The sequence below is a fragment of the Diospyros lotus genome, chromosome 12 (genome assembly GCF_014633365.1).
Source record: "Diospyros lotus cultivar Yz01 chromosome 12, ASM1463336v1, whole genome shotgun sequence".
Taxonomy (NCBI): Eukaryota; Viridiplantae; Streptophyta; class Magnoliopsida; order Ericales; family Ebenaceae; genus Diospyros; species Diospyros lotus.
Genome location: NC_068349.1, coordinates 8001868 through 8024303, shown reverse-complemented (window position 1 = coordinate 8024303; position 22436 = coordinate 8001868). Strand labels below are relative to the sequence as shown.

At 38.2% G+C, this 22436-nt stretch overlaps 2 protein-coding genes across 3 annotated transcripts in view; both read left to right on the top strand.

Annotated features, from left to right (window-relative positions):
• Positions 1–6819: 6819 nt before the first annotated feature.
• Positions 6820–22436, top strand: part of LOC127814062 (CSC1-like protein At1g32090) — a 45646-nt gene continuing 30029 nt past the window's right edge. The window contains exon 1 of the mRNA XM_052355292.1: positions 6820–6842. The gene's annotated coding sequence lies outside the window, so the exon portion shown is untranslated. The remainder of the gene's footprint in view (positions 6843–22436) is intronic.
• LOC127814064 (G-type lectin S-receptor-like serine/threonine-protein kinase CES101) overlaps positions 9934–22436 on the top strand; it is a 28562-nt gene continuing 16059 nt past the window's right edge. Inside the window, exons 1-7 of one of the 2 annotated variants that reach the window (XM_052355298.1) lie at positions 9934–10141; positions 10240–11358; positions 16211–16309; positions 16377–16576; positions 16658–16868; positions 16988–17225; positions 17347–17500. In XM_052355298.1, the coding sequence (XP_052211258.1) occupies positions 10078–10141; positions 10240–11358; positions 16211–16309; positions 16377–16576; positions 16658–16868; positions 16988–17225; positions 17347–17500 (2085 nt within the window). In that variant the 5' untranslated portion in view covers positions 9934–10077. Of the gene's footprint in view, positions 11359–16210; positions 16310–16376; positions 16577–16657; positions 16869–16987; positions 17226–17346; positions 17501–22436 lie in introns of both variants that reach the window. The other variant, XM_052355297.1, reaches the window with a different exon arrangement.

Sequence of the window (22436 nt, the reverse complement as noted above, 5' to 3'; positions counted from 1 at the left end):
TCTGTTTTTTGCCCAATAACATAGAAATCTTTGCGATAGATGGTTCATGGAATTAGATTAGATGCTTCAGCGAGTGGCCATCATTAACTCGATCACGATAATGATGGAATAGGCCCCACTTCACAAGCCAATTACTACCCTACAAGAATATGTTCACGAGCCCAACTTCACATGTGCACATCAACATTCAACAATATATATATATATATATATACACACACACGTAGACGTGTGTCTGAAGGCAAGGGGGGAGTGGTCTTACATTGTGCCATATACATGAGATGCGTCGCCCAAATGATGGCTCAGTTTTACAAACGGTTCAAGCACCGGAAGGACAACAATAATTTATTCCAAAGTTGATGACACAAAAATGTAAATTTTAGCTCACAATTCGATAGATTCATCATAAAAGTGGTGTTTGGCTCACAACTCGACTGCTCAATCATATATAGCTATAAAAGTTACTTCATTTAATTCCAGAAAAAAATGTGCAAATTTCTCCCGGTAAGATTGTAGCATGCGTTTGTGTCTGTGTAACATCCTAACTTTAAAATAACTAATTTATGGGTTATATATAATTTTTATTTTATAATAAATTATATAAATATAAAAAATATATATATGTATGGCGATGCATCTGCTTGGAGGCCAAGCATCAAAAACCAGATATTTCCTCTCACATTGAGAGCTTTGGCTGAGAAGCAGAGAGAGGTTGGGAGAGTGAGAGATCGCGAGAGAGAGAGATAAGAGCTCGAGAGAGAAGAGAAAATGATCGAGGGAGATGGTCGGTTGTAGCACGAGGAGGCGGAGGTGGCAGCGATTGCGTGTTGGTGCGGTTGCGGGCGGCCATGGAAGCTGAAGCAATAGCAGCAGGGAGGGCGATCGGTGGTGGCTTCCAGCGGCCGGAGGCGTGCGATGGTGCATGAAGACGGCGACAGTGGCTGGTGGCTGCAGCGGTGATTGGCGGCCATGGCAGCAGCGATTGCGCACGGGGGAGGCTGGTTGGGTTGCTGCTCGCGGCAGTTGGTGGCTGAAGGTGGCGGTGCAAGCCGCGGTGGCAGGGGCGGTCATGTGGCAGCGAGTAGCGATCGGCTGGAGGCAGGTAGCGCTGTGGCAGGGTGCGGTCGAACTAGTGTGCGCGTAGGAGGAAGAAGAAGAAGGAGGATGGAGGAAGAAGAAGAGGGAAGAAAGAAAAGAAAAGGAAGAAAAGAAAAAGGAAAAAAAAGAAAAAAAAAGGGAAAATAATTAGAAATTTTTGAAAAATTGGGAAAAATTCTAGAAGTTAATTTGGGGCTCGAGGAACGTGCCAGAGGCTCGAAAATAGGAATTCGAACAGGAGATGGTAGTTTAAAAGGCAACGCCAGGTGAATGTTTTCCTGATTTCTTCATCAGATTGATTGAGGTAAGGGTTTAATATGTTTTGTGTGTAAATTGTTTTTGTCATGACTTCCATAAGACATTGAGGAAGTACCTAGGCATGAGGCTATAGATAATGGACCGTGTGAGTCTCGAGATGGGGTCCTAAACGAAATCAGTAGAGCCACCAAAAGCCGGACCAGGGTGCGGTGGACAGGTTTGCATTCATGTTACACTTCATTTTTATCTATGATGTCATGTTCATTAATTTACTGCATTACATATTGTCTTTATTGAGTCCCCAGACTCACTCTCTTTACCCACCATTAACCCAACAGATGGCTCGGGATCCAAGAAAGAAAGACAATGTTGGTGAAAGAGATATCGGTTAACCGTGATTGCAAACGGTGAGGGCACGGGTTGAATTCCTGTGTCACTTATGTAATATATAAATGCTTTGCGTTTAACTACGGGTGACGGCTTTGATTTAAATGAAATTTGGCTAAGATCAAGTTAAGATTCCCACTATGAGTAATTCAGAGTGTGTGTGAACTGGTCGGTTACGGTCGGAATTAGGTATGCTTAACGGTTGGAGTACTTATTTGGGCATGATGGCATTTATTTATTTAAAATTATATTTATATTTTAAGGGCCCGATCAAGTACGGGACTCGGGTGAGTTTTCGCTACCTATGCATTTTACTCTCGAGTTCTCGACCGATCAAAGGCGACGAAGCCTGGACCCTACCTAGGGCGCCCATATTATTTTAATACTTTATATTGGTAGGGGCATAAATGTCCTTTGGAGCGGGCCGAGATTGTAATGTGTGTTATGGTGGCACCCGATAGTAAGGCCGGGACGTCACAATCTACTTTGGAATTGAATTTCATAGTTGACAGCAAACATGAAAACAAAGGTGAAAATGCAGTGTTGTTTGTTAATGTTTCGGTTTGAAAATCCAATTTGCTGCAGGGCAAGAACGAACAGCATACAGTACAAGCCGATATCATGGCGACGAGTAAGCGATATGTCAATTGTCAACACTCTCCCATTCCGCCATAAGAGAAGAGGCTATACCAAGAATTTATTAATGAGAGAGAGAAAGAGAGAAGAGTTGTTGAGAAATCTCTCATGTGAAAACAATCACATAGCCACATGGCCAAAACCAAGAGAAGTACCAAGATTCATAAATAACCGAACTAAATGAAAGAAAACGAATAACACAATGCACACACGCAATAACAGAGAATAAACAACGCATATACGTGTTTGGATTCAAAAGAATCCTACTCATGATAGAAGCTCCGCCTCTAGTCAATCCACTAAAATAATAATCATTGGATTTACAAAATACATGCGTAAGAACATTACAAGCATTGCAAATCAGAAACCAAAACAAACAAGGCAAAATGTACGTACAGAGTACAATGCTTTGAAAAACCCGAGCAACCCATGCACTCAAACCTCACCAATCTCTCCCTCAAACCACCCAAGCGATTATACACTTACCGGGATTTGAGATCGGAAATACCTTGCGTCTTCTTCTTCTTTCTTGGATCATCGAGCGCCTTCGAGTTCTTCGCGAGCTTCTCGCCCAATTAGGGCTTTCTATTCTTGAATTGGGTGTGCAAGAGAAAAAACTTTTGTTTTTAATTTTCCCCAATCTCATTGCTTTATATACATGTGGGCCAAGGGATACGGATGGCATTAGGATAAAAGAATAAGACTTGGGCTTGGGCTTAAAACACCACTGGCCCAACCTAACTCTTGACCCAATACATTTTGATTCACAAATCCTAACAAATTCCACCTTGACTCAAGAATGGATTGATAGTGGACTTGACTAGAGACCTTTGCAACTCTCCCAACTATAACGGGAGCACATTGAGCAACAACAAAGCTTGCTCAAACTTATGACTCGAGATAAACTCGACTAATACATGCCTCACTATGGACAACAAGAACTTCTATCAAGACTTCTATGATCAAGGCATCAGGGCTAACACTAGAACTTTCATTAGACTAGAAAATTTCTTAAGGTTCCATCTTAAGATTGACAAACTTTCATCTCAAACTCTACATTATCAATTTGTTCAGGTTTGTCTAACTCTAAAAGATTGGGCACACATCAACTTCTAGACTTACATCAGTTCTTTAAACTCAATTCTCTTTCTTGTTCAATATTCAAAGACTTTCCACTCCTTAAACTTTTCAAAAGATTCACTTTTGCACCAAAGAAAGAATTCCCAAAATCTTTACAGAATATTTATCAATAAAGGAAAGAAAAATATCAAGCCCTAGATAGAAAACAGGGACACGAGAACAATCCCCCCAAAAAATAGAGAAAGCAACCTATAACTCAAGGAAATAACCTATAACCCAAGCATCTATGGGAACCTACAACCCATAACACAACACATGATTCATAAAACACTCTAGGTTACCAACCTAATCGAATCCAATCATATCTAACATGCTTAACTCTAACTGCCTTCTTATGACCAATGCGCCCTAGCCTTTTTTCATGCCTAGACTCAAAAAATAAACAACCTTACTAATAGATAGGGACTTAACTAATACTCTAATTTATTCCATACCTGCAATGTTGTGATCTCCACATTTACCTGATGTAAAACATTGTCTTCCAAATTGAGGATTATCAAGGAATAAGCCATCTCATCCATGTCTTGCCTTTCTTGGGCGATCATGGAAAGTTGCTTATCTTCTTCCTCTTTTATTTCTATCAAGGCCTTTGAATAATGGTTTTGGACCAAGATCGCCTTCATATTCTTTTGCCACATACCGAAGTCGCCATGGCCGTCAAATTTCTTGAGTTTCACCTTGATTGGTGCCATATTCCATTTGGTCCTTTAATATCTTGCAAAGGAAAAACAAATACCCACCAACATACAGAATCCAAAACCAAATGCCAATAACACAAAATTTAAGAATGGAACCAGAATGATGCCCGATAAATAGCAAGATATCCAAACAGAAACTACAGCAAGCAAGGAGAACTTAGATCAATAGATATATGCTAATAGCAAGAATTTGAAATACACAAAAGCTCAACAGTTCCAATATTCACAACAAGAGAAATTGAACAAAGACAAAGTTGCAATCAAATCAAGAAAATGGACCGGGATTAAAACAGTACAGGGACTAGATTGCAATACTTCAAATACATTTAGCAATTACACACAATCAACCTCAATAGATCCAATTTCTTAGAAACAATCAAGTGATATACACTTGCAACATGAAGTAAAACAGACTCCTATAAACAATGAATCTTGCAAAAAAGAAACGATAACAACAAGAAATCAACAGCAACAGTGAACAAATGAGAGAAATAATCCAATCCAGTACACTATAGATCAATGATTGTCTCTTCAAACCTATCTTGATTTCGATTTGAAACAACTCAAGAATACAATGAGGATCAGGGGAAAAACAAACATACTCGCTGAAATCCTAACTCAAGTTCAAGAATCAACACGAAATCAAAAGCAAAAACTATAGCCACCGCATATATCATAAACAAGAACAGCAAGGAGAACAGGATATCAAAATCAATCCAATATATCTCACCGAACAAAAACGACTTAGGGCAAAGAAAAACGATATTTACTTACTGAATCGGATAACCGATTGTGGCCTCTGATCTTCCCCGAACGTCGCGGCCTTCTATTCTTTCGATAGCCTTCAATCTGCTTTCACGCGTTCTTGACCGTTCTTGACTCTCGGATCTTAGCTCCTCTGATCTCGAAGCCAACTCCGGCTCTAATACCACTTGTTGAGAAATCTCTCATGTGAAAACAATCTCACAGCCACATGGCCAAGACCAAGAGAATTACTAAGATTCACAAATAACTGAACTAAATGAAAGAAAATGAAGAACACAACGCACACACGCAAGAACAGAAAATAAACAGCGCATATACGTATTCGGATTCGAAAGAATCCTACTCAAGGAAGAGACTCTGCCTCTAATCAATCCACTAAAATAATAATCAAGGAATTTACAGAATACATGCGCAAGAACATCACGACCATCATAAATCAGAAACCTAAACAAACAAGGGAAAATATACATAGTACAATGCTTTGAAAAACTCGAGGAACCCATGCACTCAAACCTCACAAATCTCTCTCTCAAACCACCCAAGCGATTATGCACTTATCGGGATTCAAGATTGAAAATACCTTGCGTGTTCTTCTTCATTCTTGGATCATTGCGAGCTCTTCAAGAGCTTCTCGCCCGATTAGGGCTTCTATTCTTGAATCGGGTGTGCCAAAGAAAAAGCTTCTATTTTTAATTTCCCTTAATCTCGTTGCTTTATATACATACAGGCCAAGGGATACGGGATGGCATTAGGATAAAAGAATAAGCCTTGGGCTTGGGCTTAAAACACAACTGGCCCAACCCAACTCTTGACCCAATACATTTTGAGTCACAAATCCTAACAAGAGCAAAGAAAAAGTGCACATGGAATGGAAGATTGAAGAGTTGAACAGCATCACAAAATAGAACCCAAATTCCAAATGAAGACGAAACCTGAACAATGCCGTAATCTAAGCAAAACCTAGAAAGAAACCGTCACGATTTTAACCCAATTCGCTGGCTTTGCCAGAACAGCTTCTGTGCATGCCATTATCATGTGGTAATACAATTAGATAGTGTTTGTTAAAATGAGCAAAATAAAGAAGTATCAAGATAAGTTTGGAATAGTTTTTGAACCAAAATATGGAATTATCAAGATAAAGTTGGGAAGAATTCTAATATTTTTATTAAATTATTTGTTAAATTATTTAGAATGTATTAGAGAACACAGACGTCATATTTTTTTTTTTTTTTTATGTAAAGACCAAAATATGTTTATCTTGAGGGAAATGAGATATATGCATATTTTGAAAAACCGAGATAAGAAATTATAAATAATTTTTTAAAAAATAATTAAATAAATTTAATAAATATATTAAAAATAATAAAAATTCAAGATATATCCTATACCTTAACTTTTTCATCATATGTCTTGATTAACGCCAGTGCCAACCCACTTTACCAATGGCTAGAATGAAAGCTCATGATAATATTCTTTCCTTTCTTCCTCTTCCCATTCTTGCATTGCCTCTGTAAAGACCCCACCTTTGGCTTTCTCCTCTCTTTCCATGGCTACTCTTGAGGACATAGGGGTCTCTGCGTTCATCAACATCGTGAGTGCCTTTGCCTTCTTGCTGGCCTTTGCTCTTCTCAAGATTCAGACCATCAATGACAGAATCTACTTCCCCAAGTAGTACATCAATGGCGCCAGAAGCAGTCCCAGGCACTCTGGGAATTTCGTCTCCAAATTTGTCAATCTCAATTTCAGGACTTACCTCACTTTTCTCAACTGGATTCCGCAAGCTCTGAAGATGAGCGAATCCGAAATCATCAATCCCAGCGGCCTCGACTCAGCCGTTTTCCTCAGAATATACATTTTGGGGTACCTTTTTAAGTTTTCTGGGTTCTGAATTTTCCCGAGAAAATTGCAGAAGCTTAACTCGTTCAGCTGTTCTGCTTCTAGATTATAATATTCTGGTCCCTTTACTTTCTGGTGCTGGGTAGTCAGAGTTTCTTCTTTCTCGCGAATTCCTTGAGATTACGGCTTTTAGCCGTTGTTTGGTAGCTGACAAAATTGGAGAATTTCGCCTTGTGATTATTTTCTTTTGCTATGTTGCAAGTTGTCGTGTACTTCATTTTCGCAGTTTTAGTCTTCCGGGTGCTGTTAGTTTATGGAGAGCATTCTGGATAATTTACTCTCTGGGTTGTCAAAAATTTCATTTTCTGTCACTCTATAGAGTGTGGTTTTGGGACACTGTTTGGTAGTTGAGAAAAATAGTTGAAATAGCTAGTACTCTTATCTTCATAAATAACCTCGTACTTTAAAATTACATTCTGGCCCTCTCCCCTTGGGTTTTCTTTTCTGATTTCAGATTTGGTTGGACTGATTACACAGTTTTGGAGTCCACTTTATGCCAATTCGTGTCTGACTGATTTGAAGAACTCTGAATCCGGATTATGAAACTAACAAACTTCTACTCACCTTTTTGTTTATTTTATTTTTATCAAATTGTTAGCATTCATTCCCCACCCTCCCCTATCTCCCACCTGTATACTATCCTTCTTTACACCATAAGTGTTGATTTTTATACCTGTGAAAATTTCCAATTGTAATTGATAAACTGAATTTGCATTTTTCTGTTGAGCGTTTTAGTTGAACTAGTGGACATACTATTTCGGCTTCTCTTTTTCTCCCTTTTTATTTAGTTGAATTTGCATTTTTATTTTATTTAGTTAAACAGCCAGCATTCTTCACGGGAAGAAATGTGTTTAGGACTGCTAAGGCATTTCAAAGTATGGCAAATGATCCTTCAGTTAATGAAGTGACCATTTCTGTGATGGAAGTACAGTAATGATATGGATTTCTCCTACACAACACAGACCACTCACCTCTAATCATGTATCTCACATATTAGGGGTCTCCTAACCACAATGTGGACTAAACTGTCCATTGACTTCATACTTAGGCGTCTGGTATTACACTAGCCTTGCTTGGGTGATAGGGGCATATTCACGTTTGAACCCACAATTAAAATTAATTTTTTATATTAAAAAATAAATTTTAATATAAAAAATTATTTTTAATAATAAATCAATCCAAAAAAAATATTACAATTCACCCAAAATCTATAATGTACAATTTTATATCTCAAAAAAAAAAATTTAGACTTTCTTTATATAAATTTCTAGATTTGTCCTTGCTGGGTGGTATAGTATGTCAAACGATCCTTCAGTTAGGGTGCGTTTGATAAGCATGAAAAATGAGGGTGGAATTCATTTTCTATTCAAATTCTAAGAAATTCTATCAAACAGTTTTTTTTTTTTTCATGAAATTTAAATTTTATTTTAGTTCAAAAAGTAGAGATTTTCCTTGAAATTAAGAAATTAGAATTTCTAAGGGGTGGGGTGAGAATTTGAATTCCATGAAATTGAAATTCCACTCCATTTTTCATTCTCCAATCAAACGCACCCTTAATAAAGTGACCATTTCTATGATAGAAGTATCGTAATGATATGGATTCCTCATAGGCAACACAAGGATTATGAGATCCTATAATTTGATTCAATTTTTTCACGATAGCCTATATGGTTCTGTATTGTTTCTGGGCTCTGAAACAATTTCTTGATATCAATCATATATTCATATTTATACATATGTTCGGTGTATGAAAATTTTGCTTCTTTTGCTGTGAGGCTTATCCTCCACTTTTGTGCATAAAAAGTGCCATAAACTGCACAATTAAGGATTGGCAAGGCTGCAGAATGGCTGTGGCATCTTTCCACGTTACCCATTTCTTCCAAACTTGTAATTTATGCATGTCTGTTCATTCTATAACACCTTGGTTCTATCTATTATTGCATCATTGAAACCACTAAGATTTTGATAAACTATAACGCACATCTCATGTTAGGCTATATATATTTGGGAGGGATTAACAAAATGGAATTGAATGGAATGAATTATAATTATAAGTTTCTGTCCAGACACTCACATATACTAAAAGCTCCATCCAATCCGTTTTTATTCATTCTTTATTTTTGCATTTGCTCTTAGTGAAACTATCACTTTTTCATCAACTCCTTCATGCATTCTATTCAACTTGGGAAGCTATCTATCTTCTTCAAGTTGTGCTCAATTAGGAGAGTAATAGAATGACATAGAATAAATTATTTCTCTTTATTTGAGAGATAATAAATAATGGATATATAATTTTATTTTTATCCAATCTTCTTTAATTTGAAGGAGACAAAAAAAAAATATTATTTAAAGAAAATTAGATGAAAAATATATAGTTTATTCAATCTCTTTCTATTTTATTATTGATTTACCTTCTAAATAAAAAAAAATATTTTCATCTCATTTTAATTTATTTAATTATATTATTTTTAAGTCAAGACGTTCAATGTTGAAGTACTCGGAGAAATTTAAAGTCAGAAAAAAAAAATATTATACTCACAAATAAATTTTACAAATAATTTTTATAAATTGAAATAACATACAAAATTTTATAATAATTTTATTTAAATTCACAATAATTTTACAATAATAAATTCGCTCACTGCTATAAATTATTATTAATTTTAAATAAAATTATTATAAATTTATATTACCACGAGAATTTGCTTGGCCTCGTCGCAATGTCTCTTCTTTCCCATACCTGCCCAGTTGCAGTGATCCAGTTGGAGTGCAATAGGATCCTCTGATTATCCTCTATTTCCGGTAAGCATCGCTTGCTCTCTCTCTCTCTCTCTCTCTCTATCTCTATCTCAGTTCAAAACTAGACTTGTGCGTCAGTGTCAGTAATGCATATGTCTCTGACAATAAAGCGAATTGGATTGCAATGGCGATCCATTACTTGTTCGCGTAGATTCTTTGAGGCCATTGGCAATATGGCTTGTGATTTTTGTTGCTGTCTGTGGTGATGTGCTGCTATAGCGGGTGGTGGTTGCGTTAGGGTTGAGAGAGGCTGCCGATTGCAGTGGATATACGGGAGGGTATGAGGGGCATTTTGGTCATTTCATTTTACCGACACGCTATTGATTGATGTCTACCGTATTTTATGGCCGTAAGTTGCCTTAGTGGGAACCCAATTACAGAATAGTGATAACCTTATGACATGTCAAAATCAACGATTATATCGCTGCCTTTTTGGACCATCCGTGTTATTTATCGTCACCAAGGTAATGAATGCCGTTTAGAGTAATGCATGTTCTCAGATTGTTCATGGATACCAAGTACAGAGGAGGCTCTTTTTATCCAATTTTTTGGATCTTTACAGGTGTATTCTGCAGTGGAAGATTTGATTTGTCTGTTGTCGCCGGAGTCAGCACGATCAGGCCCGGGGATGAGCTCAATTCCACTACTTTCCTAGTTTCTGAAAGTGGGAACTTCACCCTAGGGTTCTTCAATAGTCAAGAAACTAATTACAGTTATTTGGGTATTTGGTACAGCAATGATGATCAGAATAGGAGAGTTTGGGTTGCCAATCCAAACAATCCTATTTCCAGCAATTCTGGCGTTCTCGCCATGGATAGCACTGGGACCTTGCAGATTACTAGTGGAGGGAAGACAGTTCTGAACATTTATGATCAGAGTTCATCTGGAAACATTATTGCTAAACTAGAAGATACTGGCAATTTTCTTCTGACTGATGAAGTTGAGAGCAAGACTTTGTGGCAGGCCTTTGATCATCCGACCAACACACTTTTGCCTGGCATGAAACTTGGTTTCAACACTGCAACTGGGCAGATCTGGGCTCTTACTTCATGGCTGACTGGATCTTCTCCAGCGTCGGGGGCCTTCACTTTGAAATGGGAACCTACCAATGAGTCAGGGGAGTTGGTCCTGTACCGGCGAGGAGTGCGGTACTGGGCTAGTGGGACCCTGAAAAATCAATCTTTCGAATTCATGTATGTGAATTTTCCTTGGTCTCAGTACAATTACACCCTCAGTTACACATCCAACAATGATGAGAAGTTCTTCAGTTTTAGTCCCCCTGATGGAAGCAGTTTATGGATGTGGCAATTGACTCCAACTGGGGGGATTCTTGAAGGTCCTACTTCTTTATACTTTAAGAATGGAGATTTTTGTTATGGGTATCAATCGAATGATGGATGTGTGAATTCAGTGAGGCCCCAGTGCAGGAGAAGTAATGATAAATTTGTGCAGAAGAGAGCACTTTTTTCAGGAAGTGATACTTCTCATCAATATGATAATAATTCAAGCCTAAGCATTAGTGATTGTATGGAGAAGTGCTGGAATAATTGCAGTTGTATTTCTTTTGGTGACTATAGCAATGGAACAGGTTGTATAACTACAACTGGAAGTTTGGAGAATTTAGTGGAAAACGTCAATTACATGACTGTATATGTGCTGGCTCAAGGAAAGTCATCTAAAAGTAAGTACATATTTTTCCTAATCGGAAGGATCCTTAAATCTTTGATTTGGCTCATTTTTTATTTCTATTAATCAGTATTATTAAAGGCGCGCCTAGGCGCAAGGAGCACCTTGGGCGCCTGGAATGCTTCCAGGCGGGTGTGCACCAGCAAGGCGTGATGAGGCCCAAGGCAATTTGGGCTTAGGCGCACTTGGACCTTTTTAATTGTATTTTAGACTTTTTATTTTACTGTTTATTACTTTATTTAATTTTTTACTGTTTATTATTTATATTTATTGCTTCAACTACAAATTTGACAATGAGTAAAAATGGTACTACTTCAAATGCTTCAATTGAATTTGAATTTGATGAAGATAGAGGGGGAGATGATGTGGAAGAAGAGGATATTAGAGATGATGCTTCTATTGATAAAAATATGAAAATGTTTGATCTTGATGATGAGAATGATTTTTAGATTGTTTAAAATGCATAATTAGTTAATCTTAATTAAGATTTAAGACCTATAAATTGTTTAAAATTTAATTTAAGTTGACTTAAAGACTTTTAAATTGCATCTTCTGGCATTTTTTTAGTTCTTTTCATTAATATATGTTGAATTTTTTAATTTTCTTGACAACATGTTTGTGAATATGTTATTAGGAGTTATGACTTATTTTATACCTTATTCTTCAACTAGGATATATATTTTTTATTTTTTTTAGTTAGCATGCACCTAGTTCCATCAGACCCACGCTTCGCCTTGCGCCTTAGGCTGCAACACCCTTTTGCGCCTTAGTGCGCCTTGGGCTTTTAATAACATTGTTGTTAACATGGTGATTGCTCGTTGGAATGTTCTATTGGTTGTTGTTAGACCTTTGAGTCTAACAATGGATTCCTCACCGTTTCGGTGAGATTTGGGCTCAGAAATTACAAGGGAATTGAGAAGAAATATAGGGGGAATTAGGAGAACAAAAAGGGAGAAGAAGAATAGAATGAGAGAGAGAGAATCAGAATTTGTATATTGATAAAGATGATTCGGTTAAGGCTTAATACCTAGTACAATAAAGGAATTTCCCGTATAATAACCTGACATCCCTCTTTCTACCTTTTAGAACAGTTGGTTACAACCACCTATGTATAATCCTTCCTCAGCCTATAGCTACAGTACAACCCTTCATAGCATAGGTACATGACAATTCCCCCTCCCTTAAGAGTTTTCTTATCCTCAAAAAATGCTGAGGAGCTGGGCAACACACAGAAACTGCTTGAGAAGGTTTGGTAAGTACTCCCAGGTGTTGTTACTGGGTAGAGACAGGACCACTTCACCAAAACTTGAGTCAGAGGAGCCCTTTGATGGTATATAACCCGCCGGTCTAGTATAGCCATTGGTTCCTCAATAGGATCGGTATCCTTCAGGAAAGAAGGTAAGGATGGACTGGTTGGTTGTGTGCCGTGTCACACGCTTTCATGATTGGCGCGACATTAACAGCTCATTTACATTTCTAATTGTCTCCTATTCATTTCCTTAATGTTATATAATTATGCATCTTTTATTTACTTTATGTATTTGCACTGGTTGGGTTATTATATCTATAAAAGGAGGGGGGAGAGTTTGTTAAAGATATTCCATGAGAAAGGCCATGTGTAAAAAGGCCTAGGAAAAAGACAAAAATAGTTGGTTATTAGGGGAGGGATCTCCTGTGGTAGCACCCAGGCTAGAGGTATAAATACCCTTTGGTTTCGACTTGTAAGGACATGACAATTATCAAAAAAAAGTTTACCTTTCTCCTCTATTTTCATCTCTCTCTCTCTCTCTCTCTGTTTTCTCTTCTTTCCCTCTAATTCCAATCTATCTCACTTTTTCGTCTACTCTAAATCCCCTACTACACCCTTTAATTCACATTGAATTAGAAGGTGGTTCTCCTAGTCACATCGGGTTTGTGATATGTCAACCGACCCTTTGAGCATGGACACGTGAAACACGGCATGAATTTGGTAGTGATCTGGTAATTAGAGTTGATAGGCAACTTGTCCAAATCTGGCTATAACAGGGAATGGTCCATAAAACTTGGGACTGAGTTTAGTGATCGGAAAGAGCCTTCTGATGGGCATGCTTTAGCGTTAAGTTAACTAGATCCTTCACCTTGAACTCCCTTTCACTCTACCTTCTATTTGCAAACTGCTTCATGCGATTCTTAGCAATTGCCAATTCCTTCTTTAGGGATTGAAGGACCTATTATCTCTATTGGAAGAAAAGATGGAGTCGATGGTAGATCAAAAATTTGAAATGGTGGCAAAAAGGTTGTGCGGAGATATGCGTGGTCAAATACGGGAAGAGATGCAAGAGTAAGGGAATTTGATGCGCGATCAATTGCAGTAATTCATGCTCATGCTTTCCAGGCAAAATTAGGTAAGAATTTTGCCTAATTTTCCCCCTAGAGATAGACTGGAACCAATTCTTCCAGAAATTGGAACCAATAACCAGACTGCCTGATTGTTGGAGTTGGAGGTGGATCCAGTCACGGTGGGAGAAAATGTGGTTGAGAAGCGTCAGGAGACAACCTACACACATCAATCTGGTTTTCTAGTACCAAAATTGGAATTACCTTTGTTTGAGGGACAGAAGCCTCGATGGTGGGTAAGACGATGCAAGAAGTTATTTAGCATTCACCAAGTGGCCGAAAGCTAGAGAGTGGCCTTGGCATCTGCCTATCTCAACTACGTTGGGGATGTGTGGTTTCAAGATTGGTCCAAGGTTAGAAATGGCTACAATTGGGATGAGTTTGTCATGGGGCTGTGTGAGAGGTTCAGAGATCATGGCATGATGGATATAGTAGAAGAATTCAACAAGTTGAGACAAGATGGAACAATGTAGGAATATTAGCTCAGATTCGGGGAGTTAAAGTCACTAATGTTGTGCCGTAACCCATACATGACAGATGAGTACTTTGTATTAGGTTTAGTGGCTTGAGCGATGAGATTCGGCCAACGGTGAAGATGTTGAAGCCTAAAATAGTGCAAGAAGCAACTGAGGGTGCTACATTGTAGGAGCTATCGATGGAAGCTTTTATGACAAAACACTAGATCCTAACCAAAATTCATCCTGCAAATAGTTCCTAGCTGGAGGAAAATCCCAGTCATAGGGTTTATACTAACCCTAATTCAGCCAAGTCTCTTTTGATGGAACAAAGGAGACATGCAAGGCTGTGCTACCGTTGTGGAGGACAGTTTAGCCTAGGTCATAGGTTCAAGAAATAGCTACTATATATGGAAGGACTAGAGGATGGAAAAGAATAAGAAGAGCAAGTTGGGGTTGGGTGAAGAAGCGGGACCAACTATAGCAAGTTCTTGGGAATAAGAACTCTCTCTAAAGGGGGAAAATTATCATGACCTAAGGATATAGTAGTAATTAGATAATAGATGAATTTATTTTAGTTGTATTGTAACAGCCTCCAGCTGTATTGATTTGAATAATTGGCAACCCTATTGGTGCCAAACTTAGCAACCTGATAAATATATAAGGCTGGTCCAATCTGATTAAAAAAACAACGATATTATTGAATAAAATCTGATTTTCGAACTCTCTCAATTTCCCTCTCTTTCTCTCGGTTCTCCCTAATCTCTCTCTGCGTTTTTGTTCTTTCCTAATTCCCTCCCCTTTCTTCTAATCTATCTTCCCCAATTCCTTCCGATTATCTCTTAAACCCTAGGTACATGACAAGACCCCATGACCTTCTGGTAACAAGAAATAACCTTATCGTTTCTACCAAGGTTTGCCTTCAAGAGTCAAGACCATAGTTGTCAAAGGCAAACCTAGACGCGAGGCGCAGCTCTATGCGCCATCACCATTGAGACACAGAGCCATGCTTGAGTTGTTGCCTAGGCACACGAGGTGCGCGCCTTATGCAGGGCGCAAGGCACATGCCCTATATATGTAAGTGTATTAAAACCCTAGTTCTTGCTCATTTGTCATCTTAGATCTTATTTCTTGTTGTTTTGATTACATATTCTTATATATTGGTGAGAGATAAACCTAGCAATGTAAGTTGGTGCTAGATCTCCCACTTGTTGTCGGCATCCATTGGTAGTGTGATGTCTCACTGGAGAACTACTCATGTCTGCATTTTGCTTCATTTTTCTTTCTTTCTTGTAATTTATTTTGCAACTTAGAATAAACTAATTCTTTGTTGGATTTATTTTTTGTTGTGTGTTTTACTCTAATTTTTTTTCTTTTTTCTAATTTATGTTGCAATTTAAAAGAAACTAATTGCTAAGAAACAAATGTTTCATTGTGTGCTCTATTGATTTTTTGTTCTCTCTTCTGATTTGTTTTGCAATTTAAAAGAAACTAATTATTTTTCTCTAAAATGTTTGTTCTGTGTTCTGCTGTATTCTACTGTAATTTTTTTTTTCTTTCCCCTAATTGCAAAATAAATTAGAAGAATTATTTTTCTGTAATTATTTTTTGCAGTGTGTTCTGCTATAATTTTTTCTTTCCTCTAATCTCTTTTGCAGTTAGAAGAAACTAATTATTTTTCTGCAATAATATTAGTTGTTATTATATGGTTGGTTATTTGTCATTTATGATTTTATGAGTTTGCAACTATCTCCTTATGGTACATATTGAAAAGTATAAGCATTTTTAATAAATGTGTTTCTCATGCCCCTGAGGCTCAAGCTTCACCTTGCGCCTATTTAGGCCCCAAGCATTAATTTGTGCCTTAGTGCACCTTGTGCCTTTGACAACTATGCTCAAGACTTGTAACTACATAAAATGGAAAAAAAATTGTTAAAACACATTTTTTCATACAAATTTCATTCTGAAGTGTCTGGAAGATGATTATTAATCAATATTTAAACAATATTTGTGCAGGTAAATATTGGATATGGATTGTGAGTGCAGCTGGTTCTCTACTTATTGTCATTTTGGGCAGTCTTTGCTACCTAAGAATGAGAAGGCACAGAATAGAAGGTACGTATCTTAAACAGATACATTAGCTTGATGGCCTTTATGATAAAGCTTGGCTAATATTGCACAGGAGAGGAGAAAAAGAGGGAAAAAGACTATATAAAGGAGTTGATGCATTTTGACAGCCTTAATACTGCAACTCATGTTGAAGATGATGGAACAGAAGGTCATGACTTGAAGTTACTTAGCTTTGCATCCATTGTGGAGGCTACAAATAACTTCTCAGAAGAAAATAAGCTCGGACAAGGTGGTTTTGGACCTGTTTACAAGGTAGCAACAAATTTTATTGTATGAAAAGTTGATTGGTCTCCATCTAGTATTAAGCAAATGATCCATGAATGACTCAAACAGGGAAAGTTACAAGAAGGAAGAGAAATAGCAGTTAAGAGACTTGCAAGAATGTCAGGCCAAGGCCTTGTGGAGTTAAAGAATGAACTTATACTAATTTCCAAACTCCAGCACAGGAATCTTGTTCGGGTCCTTGGGTGTTGCATTCATGGAGAAGAAAAGATGTTAATATATGAATACCTTCCGAACAAGAGTCTGGATTTCTTTCTCTTTGGTACCCAATCTCTCTAACCTTACCCGTAATTGTTACTTTTTAATGCTAAATACATTTGCACCTCCACTTCTTCTCTATGTAAGTTGTCTTTCATTTTGTTTTCTTTTTGTGCAAGATAGATCCATCTAAAAAGGAGCTACTAGATTGGCAGAAGCGTTTAAATATCATTGATGGGGTTGCTCAGGGGCTGCTTTATCTTCATAAATACTCAAGAATGAGAGTGATACACAGAGATTTAAAAGCCAGTAATGTATTATTAGACGAAACCATGAACCCCAAAATATCTGATTTTGGCATGGCAAAAATTTTCAAGCAGAATGAGTCTGAAGCAATTACTAACAGAGTTGTTGGAACATAGTAAGTGAAAAAACTGCTTCCTACGGTACTTCTTGTTGAGTGCATGTTTGAGCTTTGTACATTATTTTATGATATTATTATATTGAAAAGCTCTCTCTCTCTCTCTGCATTCTTTTTGCAGTGGCTATATGTCACCTGAGTATGCCATGGAAGGTACTTTCTCAGTGAAATCTGATGTTTTCAGCTTTGGAGTCTTGATCTTGGAAATTGTGAGCGGCAGAAAAAACACTAGCTTCCATAATTTTGATACCCGTTCGATCAACCTCATTGGATACGTAAGTGTTGTCTTACTAAATCCTTCTTTCAACCGTAGTAGCCAAGGTCATTTCGTGGGAAGAGCTACTCTAGTGGCCCCCCTCTTTTCCCTTTGAATTTAAAAAAAAAAAAATTACTAATCTTTTTGATTAAAACATTTAACTGCATATACTTCTTGGTATGTAAATGATGATAAAAAAATAGGGATGGCAATCTACATATTTTGATGAGTTTAGCTAAATCTTATGTGAAGCCTAATACGAGTGTCAGGAACCACATAGATAATTAGGAGTAATTGGGCCGGGTAACAAAGATTGGGAGCAGTTGTTGCATTTAATTTACAGTTATGGGTTTAATTTACAATTGTGGGTTAGTGGGGAGGTAGTGGATTAGTGGAAACTACTGTAAACATAATCTGGATAGCTTTTATATACTAAGCTATGCCAAATTACGAGATCAGTCAAGAAAATTGTGGAAGTTTTTTCCTCTCTTTTTCTCCCTACAACTCTTGCTTCCCTCTCTTATTCTCCTGGCTTCTCCCTAAAGTTCTCTCTTTTTTTCTCTCCCTTTCTTCTTCTTGTTTGTCACCGGAAATCCTAGACTAAAAACCTAGGATCCTAGCAACTTGGTATTAGAGTCAATGGTTTTGGGTTGTGTTTAGGGTCCCTAACAATTGATTCTGATTAGACTTTGTAGGCTAGCGGAACAAGGCGGTTGCTGGAGCAGCTCTAGAGGCGGATTTAGGCAGTTATTGGTTGTGGTTCATGGTAAGCTAGAAGAATTGAGACTGAGGAAATGGCGGATGGTACCCTAGTGAAGCAACTAGAGGCATTGGAGGTTGGGGCGAACAAAAGCCAAGAAGGAATGCAATCGCTGGAAAATAAGTTGGATGCCTCAATGGAAGGGTTGACTAGGAGGATAGACGGTTTCCTGCAAATGTTCTCTAAGATCCCTCAACTAAGCTTGCCGGAGGACTTTCCACCTAAGGAGCATGGAGAGCCTATTTTAGAAGGTAATGGCTCAGGTCTTAAACAAACTGGATTTTCTGCAGTAGAGGTGGAAAACATGAATGATAGGGAAATTATTGCTGAAAGGGTAAACGAGAAGAAAACAGAAAATAATTCAGCCAATAATTCCTTTACTCATAATATGGTGCCTACATCGAAATTAGAGATTCCCATGTTTGATGGTAAAAATTCTAGATGGTGAGCAAGAAGATGCTAGAAGTTTTTCTAGTTTTACAACACAGGAGATTCTCAGAATGTTAATTTAGCTTCAGCCTATTTGAGTGATGCAGCAGATGCATGGTATCAAGGTGGGGCTCGGCTTAAAGAAGAGTGTGTTTAGCAGGAATTTGTGGAAGAATTTTGTGAGAGGTTTGGGGACAGGTGTTGAATCAGAGAACTTGAGAGAGAGAAACCTTAGTTGGAGGAAGTAAATTCCTCACTCAAACAATAGATTGTACACCTATATATACTAATACTAAATGGGTCATGACATAAGCCATGACATAAGCTAATCCTAATGACATAAGCCATAACATAAGCCATGACATAAAGGATTGACTGTGCGAAGAGACGGCCTGGCGACGGAAAGAACAAGCTACCAGCGGTGTCGAAGGGACAGATTGACGGCGAGAGGTCGTGAGTAGATGACGAGATTTGAAACCAGATCTGAGATACCATCGTTGGAGTGAGATCTGGGCTGGGCAGGAAGAAGATGGTCGGATCTGAAGGATTGACTGTCGGATCTGACTGGATCTAAAGACCGATGGCTAGATGTGAGGTCCGACAGATCTGACCGGATCTGAGGGATTGATGGCCGGATCTAACATATGATGGATGGATCTGAAGATCGATGGCCCAATCTAAGGTCCGACAACCACATTCGACCGAATCTAAGGGATTGACGGTCGGATCTGAATTGCGTCAGCTGGACAAGCCACTCACAAAGGCCGGCGGTGGCTATGGAGGAGCCGACGATAGAGAGACGCAACCAGAGAGTGACGGAGAGGCAAACGGTCGACGAGGAAGCACCGGCAGGAAAAGGACAAACAGCTGACGAGGAAGCTGGAACGATGGCTGCCAAGCGCGAGGAAGGCCGATGGTCGACTGGCAATCGTGGATTTGTCGGTGGAGAAGATCGATGAAGGCTAGTGTCGATGGTCGCAATTCTGAGAAACCAATGGCAGATGAATGAGATCCGAGACATAGCCGCGATTCCAAGAAGCCGACATTGGATACCGGCAGCGACGGCAAGATCTGTCAGATTGGAGCTAGTTGTCGTTTGAGATCTGACAAATCGGAGAAGAAACAACGAGATGCTACTGGTCCACACGTGATGAGGCTTGTATTGCTTGTCAATCGTCAACGAGAAGACAAAAGAACGATGCTGGTCGAAACGGTGGCGACAGGAGCTGCAACTAGGGTTTGCTTAGGGTAGGCTCTGATACCATGTTGAATCAGAGAACTTGAGAGAGAGAAACCCTAGTTGGAGGAAATAAATTTTTCATTCAAACAATAGATTATACATTTATATATACTAATACTAAAAGGGTCATGAGTCATGACATAAGCCATAACATAAAGATAAATCTCACAACAAGAATATGTCAGACATAATAAAAGAATTCAACAAGTTGAGATAGGTCGGAACAATTTTAGAATATTAGTCTAAGTTTGAAGAACTTGAAACACTGATGATCATCACTAACCCTTCTGTCTCAGAGGCGTATTTTGTTTCGAGTTTTATGAGCAACCTTAATGAGGAACTTAGGTCTACCGTGAAAATGCTGCAACCTACAATAGTTAAGCAGGCAACAGAGAAAGCGAAATTGCAAAAACTAATAGTGGAAGCCATATTTAAGAAGCAAAATATCCCTTACAAAGGACTTGGGTCAGGAGGAGTACAAACTTCATCGATTTCCAAGAATTTCAACCTGGGACCACTAAAGGGAATTTTTAGCAGAAGTTGCCACAAGGTCCATCAACTTCCTACCAACCCAATATGGCTAAGGCTGCTGGTGCAGAACAAAGGATGCAGTTGGGACTTTGTTACAAATGTGGAGAAAAATATTCTTCGGAACATTAATGTAAGAGGCAGCTGTTACAATTGGAAGGCATAAATGAGGAAGAAAAGGAATTGGTGGAGTAAATTGAAGTAATAAAAATGTCTCAGTTAATGATGAGGATGGGGAAATTTCACTGCATGCCTTAAAGGGGTACTCCACTAATAAGATCATAAAGGTGGAAGGCATGGCCAAAGGAAAGAAATTGTTGATATTGATAGACAGTGGTAGTACTCACAACTTCATTTATGAGAATACTGCCAAAGAATTGGGTTGTAAGTTGAGGAATACTCTTTCTTTGTTGGTCACGGTGGCAAATGGGAGTAAGATGTATAGCAAATCTAAGTGTGCTGACTTTTGTTAGGAAATGCAAGGTCAGGAATTTACCATTGTCTTGGGAGTGGACTAGATGAGAACTGTCAGTCCAATTGTAGTTAAATAAATTGGAGGTGACCTTTGAGAAGGAAGGCAAGAAGATAACCCTAAATGGAAGCCTAGAGATGGGAGCCACTAATTGATTTCTAGGAAGAAATTACATAAGTTTTTAAAGACCAAGATGACTCAATTGGCCCAAATCTTCTCAATACAAGCTATGGAAGTGGAAGTCCCAGCCAAGGATGAGAACACGAAGCTGTGGAGTCTAAAAGTTGACCATCACAATGATATTCAATCCCAAACAGAGGTACAAAACTTAGACACATTACACTTACTTTTGGTTGAATTTGAGGACTTATTTGTAGAGCCTGAAACCTTACCTCCCCAAAGACCATTTGATTATTCTATAAACCTCAAACCCAATGTTGAACCAATTCACCTTCATGCTTATAGATATCCCCCACTCTAGAAAACTGAAATTGAAAAATTGGTCAAAGAAATGCTTGCTAACTCAATTATTCAACCTAGCCACACCCCATTTGCATCTCTTATTTTACTTGTCAAAAAGAAAGACGGCACTTGGAGGTTTTGTGTTGATTACTGACAACTTAATGCAAACACCATCAAAGACAAATTTTCCATACCCATTATAGAATATCTCTTAGATGAATTAGGTGGGGCAACAGTCTTTACCAAGCTGGATTTAAGGGCTGGTTATCACCAAATAAGGATGAAAACAGAAGATATCCCTAAAACAACATTTCGAACTCATCAAGGTTTATATGAGTTCAAGGTCATGCCATTTGGCCTAACCAATGCACCTCCCACCTTCCAAGCCCTCATGAACTACATATTCAACCCTTATTTGAGATGCTTCATACTTATATTCTTTGATGATATTTTAGTATACAGTAAATTCTTTGACCAACACCTTGATCAACTTAGGACTACATTTGAAGTCCTCTGATTCAATCAATTATTTTTTTTTAAAAAGTCTTAAGTGTACCTTTGCAAAGGATCATGTGGATGTCATGTACTAACGTGTAAGGGGGGAGATAACTGTAATTAAATATAGTAGAGGGTATAAGTGGTATATGTTGTAAGTAGGTTGAATAGGGTTGTACCAAGTTTGTTGTTGCGAGCTTTCCTGTGTCGAAGTGACGCAACACAAAGCAAGAATTTCTAGCGAAATTCTTAGAAAACAAAGAACTAGAATCCACCAGTGATAGTGTAAAACTCAAAGGGAAAATATCATTCAAGTTATCTCAAAATACAGAGGGAAAAATACTTAAATAGACAAACATAAAGACTAAAAAGACTAAAATGGACATAAACTTAAAATACTATTTTTACTCATAGTGTGAATGCTAAATTTGTCCTACATCAGCCCCTTCCACCTCCAAAGAACTCGGCCCTGAGTGATAAGCAGGATAAATGGACTCATCATCCTCATGGAACTCGTACAAATCTGCCGCGTTGAAGGTGCTAGAAATTCCCATGGAAGCTGGTAGATC